Source organism: Notothenia coriiceps, unplaced genomic scaffold (assembly GCF_000735185.1).
Source record: "Notothenia coriiceps isolate Sejong01 unplaced genomic scaffold, NC01 NC01_scaffold00037246, whole genome shotgun sequence".
Lineage (NCBI taxonomy): Eukaryota > Metazoa > Chordata > Actinopteri > Perciformes > Nototheniidae > Notothenia > Notothenia coriiceps.
In genome coordinates this window covers 7,370,441-7,376,440 of record NW_011369947.1, presented here as the reverse complement: position 1 = coordinate 7,376,440, position 6,000 = coordinate 7,370,441, and the positions used below count along the sequence as shown (strand labels likewise).

The 6,000-nt window shown below is 37.9% G+C and overlaps 1 protein-coding gene across 1 annotated transcript in view; it reads left to right on the top strand.

Moving 5' to 3' along the window:
* The window catches only part of LOC104965678 (collagen alpha-1(XIX) chain), a 53,203-nt gene that overhangs the window by 12,253 nt on the left and 34,950 nt on the right, over window positions 1–6,000 (top strand). The window contains exons 4-8 of the mRNA XM_010794682.1: window positions 377–409; window positions 3,766–3,804; window positions 3,900–3,938; window positions 4,986–5,021; window positions 5,519–5,563. Of these exons, the coding sequence (XP_010792984.1) occupies window positions 377–409; window positions 3,766–3,804; window positions 3,900–3,938; window positions 4,986–5,021; window positions 5,519–5,563 (192 nt within the window). The remainder of the gene's footprint in view (window positions 1–376; window positions 410–3,765; window positions 3,805–3,899; window positions 3,939–4,985; window positions 5,022–5,518; window positions 5,564–6,000) is intronic.

Sequence of the window (6,000 nt, the reverse complement as noted above, 5' to 3'; positions counted from 1 at the left end):
ACGACACTACGACTACGACACACACACACACACACACACACACACACACACACACACACACACACACACACACACACACACAAGTACATTTCACATGATGCACATGAAATGCTCTTTACTGAGAAATGTTTTCTTTCCACTCATCTAATGGCTCTTCTCACATCACTTAAGGTTTGCAGTATTTTTCAAAAGTCTGTTCATGTTATTGCTTTCTTTATTGTTGCTCCAAAACCTATTGATGAAGGTTTTCGAGGTCACTTGTGGCATTTAGCTTTCAGAAGTAGTTTCTCAAGTTACTTTTTTTCTTTTAATTTTGTCTTTCAGTCTCTTACACAACATATGTATTGATTCATATTATTTGTCTGCTCTTTTTCAGGGTGAAGTTGGCCTTCCTGGTCCGCCTGGTCCTGTAAGTACACTGTAAAACCCACCTTACAGAATATCATACATTGTCAGTTAGTATGACATGTTATGTATGTTTTGTCATAAGACACACCAAACTATGTTACATGGCTGTCCCAAAAATCTATTTTGTAATATTAGCGCTTTGTTCTCTGCAAATAAAAACAAGAAAAATGCATCTGTGCATCATGGTGTGTTTCACATTCTACAATTTGAAGGGGGAGCTCAAAGCAATAGCAGTGCTGTGTTTATGCTGTCACTCCTCACACCTGGAGCCATGTCACCTTGTAACCAATTCCCATTATTTGACTTACCTGCAGATTTCCTCTCTATCTTGAATTGAGTTCTAAAAAAATCCTATATTCCCCCATCTTCAAAAACGGGAGATTGGTATTGATAAAATGCATGCAACATGGGCAGTCGTTTTAAGGCAGATGAGATTATAGTTGTGTTGAATTTCACCCAGGAAGAACTTCTTTTTAGGTAATGAACTTACTGATATTTTTGGCAGCAAGCTCCCAGGGAGTCTATGCAATGCACACAGCAAAGAAATATACACAACATAGCTATACCCATTCACTGAAAGCTGTGAACGATAATTTCCTTCTCCTCTCTTGTATCAAAAAACACATTTGCACTAGCCATCGCCAACTGATATGCTAATATTTTGCTTGAAAAAAAATCAATGAGGGCCATCAGGATATGACCTGTTTATAATGTCCATAATTGTAGATAGTAAAAAGATTCATCTTGGAAGTCACCAGTGCTGCTTTCAGTAGAGAAACGCATAAAAAAAGAAGCCCTGATGTCATGTGGTGTGTCTGATGCTGAAGGTGACACTTGCTCAGACATTTTCAGCAAAAACAAACTGTGACAAATCAGTGAAAGATCTGTAATGTTGCACTTGCAACTATGACACCTTTTTAAAATAAAATAGAAATTAAAGTATAATTGGTGTCAAATAAAAACATTTAGTTTGATCTCACGTATCACATAGTCAGGGGTTTGACATTTATATGACTCTGTCCTAATGGATTTTTATTCAAAATACTTCCTGCCTACTGAGCCTCCGAAGGCTTCACACATGAGCTGGGAAACAAACTTTGATGGCTTTCATTCTTATTCTCATTCTCGTTGCTTGTTAGCAAGCAATTCATATGGAAATGTGACAACTTAATTATACTGCGAACAAATATCACTCACCCTCCACTGATTTCATTGGTTTCTGTCTACCAAACAAAAAGTCTGCTCGCCTAATAAGAATAGATATCAACGTGGGCGGTTTTAATGGCTGTTCAAAAACATTGAGGTTTTTGCTTTGCAATTATTTTGGAATAGCCATCTCTCTTTTTTCCCTAAATTTCACTTCAACTGGGGAAGCAAGATAAAGAAAAGTTCCATCAAAACGTAAATACTCAGTGGTGTTCGTTGTTGTGCGGTGAGGCATGGACCACCCAGGATATAGGAGATGTATACAGTACTATGGCAGAGGAGGAAACATTAGTCATTTGATAAATGAGGCTGTTTGAATATTTAGTACCAGTCTCTGTCTGTGCTCTCTGCTTCCCCGTGGCAGATCATTTTGGCAGTTAAGCATTGATTTCCCTTACACAGCAGAAGCGAGGGTTTGGATCATTACCCTCCCTTCATAAACCTTCTTGTGCCTCTGTTTATTAGTGACGGGGAGGAGCGGCGGGCTTACAGCCATGCACAGCCACCCCCTCCCCCAACATCCTTAAAGTGGCAAAACGCTCTTTTCATCTCCGAGATTGTCCTGTTTTTATTGCTGCCCGGGTTGCTTTACAATATGTTTTATAATCTAGTCAAGTGAATCTGTTTTTCCAAGTTATTTTGAGTAAAATGTTCTATGCATATTTCACTTCTCTGGCGAAAGGCTCTGGCAGAAGTGTCTTATCTGGTCTCATACTGATGGAACTGGCTTTAGAATCGGAGGCAAGAAAAAACTGTCAGCAGCTGTTTTTGTGAGTGACTGCAGGTTGAAGGTTGAGTGATAATGCAGTCAGTCCGCTGGGGCACTCAGGGATTCAGGACCTTACTGAAGGTTATTTTGACTATTGCTGCGGAAGGAGGGCTTCGTGTCAAGTTTATTTGTGTAGCTCTTAATCACAGTAACACTCTCAAAGGGCTCACTGGCACACATTATTCCTAAAACAAGGGCACCAGCACAGATGGACAAAGAAAAACATGACACGAGGGCACCAATGTGTCTGGAGAAGAAGTTTGGCGTTCAAAACGTGATTGGTGTGATTCATTAAATATATTTTCAATGGAGCATTATCTAGCATGCAGACTCTATTTTTCCAGCACCAACATTTGGATGTATTTCAGTATGATCATTGCTTCTCTCACTTCTTTTATTATTATGCCTAAACAACCCAAGACTGAACTGGTTATAACTGCACATGGTGGTGAAACATGTGGTTAACCAAACACAAAGGGCCTTAGGAGATTTAGATGTAAATGAGTTCTGATGATTATAGATTGTAATGAAGATGGATAATTAGATTTGCTCTCTAAATTGCTTTGCTCAGTTTTTTAATACAATGGACTTCAATCACCGGCCTCACATTTGAAACCTTTTTTGCAGTTAACACCAACATTTCAGTGTCCATCAAACCCAGATTGTATCTAGAGGTGTCTGTGCCACCTGCTATTAACATATTTCCATTGTGAACAGTTTAACTGTAACACATTTTTTTCTCAGCACTATTCCACCACTTCCTGGTGTGGGCGTGCTTTAAAAAAAGATGAAGATGGCCATTTTTAAAACAGCCGTTTAGAGACAACTTCCTTTTTCAATTTTGTGGACAAGAACGCTAGATAGCAGAAATGCAGTTGTGTCCAGTGTGGTCAGTATTTTGCTATTGAACAGAAATGAGTCCTCAGTGAGACCTGGATGTTTTTAAACCTGGAATATAATTTGATCAAGATCTATTAGAATATATTCTGATCTGCTGTGAAATTAACACCAGGATTCGGAATTTCATATTAATCAGTATACAGAATGATATAAGGGTAAAGAGGTTTTGTCGAAAAACTTTTTTGTTTTGGATTACATTTAGAAATGGCTCCTATTCACATGTTATAGTACTAGGTGTCAGTCTGCCTCAGCTGGTACCTCTTGACCTTTTACCGTTCCAATGCATTTCATTTTGTTATAATAGCCTCTGCCCCGTGGCTTTAGATTCCACATTCTTAGCTAGTCTATCTATCGATTTATTATACATTTGCAATCACTTTGATTTTTGTTGAGTATTTTTACAAGAAATCAACAGCTTTTACTTGAATGGAGATCGGTGGATCACAGTGTAGGTAACGCTGTGTCTTTTTCATTACTTCTAGGTGATGACAGCTCACGGATTAAGACTGCTCTCTGCAACTGTGAGCAGCTTTTTATATCAGAACACATGTTGGTATTTCCCTGCGGTCCCTTTACAGTCGGAATCTGAAGTGGTTTGTTTTTTCTTTTTTTTAAGGATGAAATGAAGGAGGAGAAAAAGGAAAAGGGGGATCAGGTAAATATATCCCTCTTTGATATTTTCTATACAATTGAATCATACAAATCTCATTATAGAGTTTCAGTGTATCCAACATTTTGTGATAAGATGTGTATTGATTTTATTAAACATGTTTATAGATTAACACCAACAAAGGGCTGCTGTCAGGCAAACCAGCCATACTCATATTTCAATGAAGAATTATCATTTAAAAACAAAACAAATGAAGAACATGGTACATCGTTTTTCACAATCTCTTATAGAAATGACGAGAGAGTTCCAAAATCTAAATCCATATGCAAAGATCTGCCTGAAACTCCCTATATGTCAAAGTGTCTAGCTTTCATCCGAAATAATTGACATGTTAGCAGAACCGAAAGACAAATATATATATATACTGAACGCTGATGATTCGGGTGTCTTGAAGATATATCGAACTTGTTGAACTATGTTATTTATTGACAAATCGTTTTATTCATTTTTTTTCCAGCATTTGACACCACAGCAGATGCTTTTTCCCAGTTTATTTGATTAAATCAACAAAATAAGTTGACATTTCATTTTGAAGGAACAATTGAACATCACCTGCTGTGCAGATGAGTTCAAAACAACAAATGCATCTACTTAAATCATTCGGATTACAAAGGCCACTGATTCAGCTATCGACCAAACAACATAAGGCTCCTTGCATAGAAAGACTCCTTGAATAGAAAGAACAAATAGATATTACAATTTGCAAATGATTGAATAATTACTTAATTTTAGACAAAAGCAAGAACTCATGTTTACCATGTAAGTGGTGGAGTATAAAGGAAAAAGCACAATAATGCTCTACCTTAGAGGTAATTAAAAAAGTTACTGCTTTCATTGTATTCACATTATTAGAAGAGAGAAGCAAACTTAACAAAGGAAACTTTTCTCCACCTTCACACAATATAAAAGATAACTTCATGAAGGTCCTTTTCTTTTTTTGCCTTACCCCAGCGAGCAAAAAGACTTACTTGACAATTTTCTTTTTGCACATCTTGAGAAATGATGGTTGTCTATCTCCTTTACTTTCGACAGGGGGAGAGAGGAGCTCAAGGGCCACAAGGCTTCAAGGTAAATTGTTGAAGACTTCGAGCTTTCACTAGAACTTGAGAATCAATACCCACCTCCAATAGAATAAGGCAGAGAAGTCCTTTAAGTCCATTGAGTATCACTGTGTGGTGCCCTCCGCGATGTCACAACAGTGGACGTCTTTGAGGAGTTTATATATTGTTGATCTTTTTTATTGCAGAAAATCTTATTTCTTGGACATACAGTGAGCCCTGAGCTCGACAACAGCACAACACACCAGAGATAATATATATATCCAGTTTGTTGCTTTTGAACACCTGTCTGAAAGACTAGCATTTGTAGCGACACACCACAGTAATTATCTTCCACTTGCGACTGAAGTGGACCTTTACTCCTTCTTGTTGACCTGTATGCCTCACCAAACTTTTATATCTGGAATTCAGATATTTTACTGTGACAGGCCTGATGTTTTTTCCCCTCCATTGTACCGCCCTTCCCTAAAACTGGATCTCACTCACACTTTGTTGTTCCTGTGACAGGGAAACGTCGGTCCACCGGGATTGAAAGGAGACCAGGGGCCAGAGGTGAGACTTTGTATTTATCTCAATGTCGGCTGTGCCACTTACAGTAAGTCAAATGGAGAAGAATAGAAATCCTGCTGAACATAAACAACAGTGAGATGAGGGCACCCTAAGTGGAGGTCATAAATAGAACTGGGGGGAAATGTAAACATCCCATGCATCCTTTTTTGGCACTCGTTTGTCCAAGATAATGGGATATGCGCGAGTGTAAAATGAAGATGAATGCAAACAAATGATTATATATTACATTTTTAACAACGCTTAGTTTCCACAAGTACACCAACTCATCAAAATACATCAAATTAAGAACATTTTCAATTAAGGATGCTAGAATTTGCTTTGAACATAATAATGCAAATCTCTTTCTTATCTAAATAATCAAAAGCTAGGCATAGAAAGCTGCCTGGTACCGATTCTTGTGTTCCCTCTAACTCAGTTAT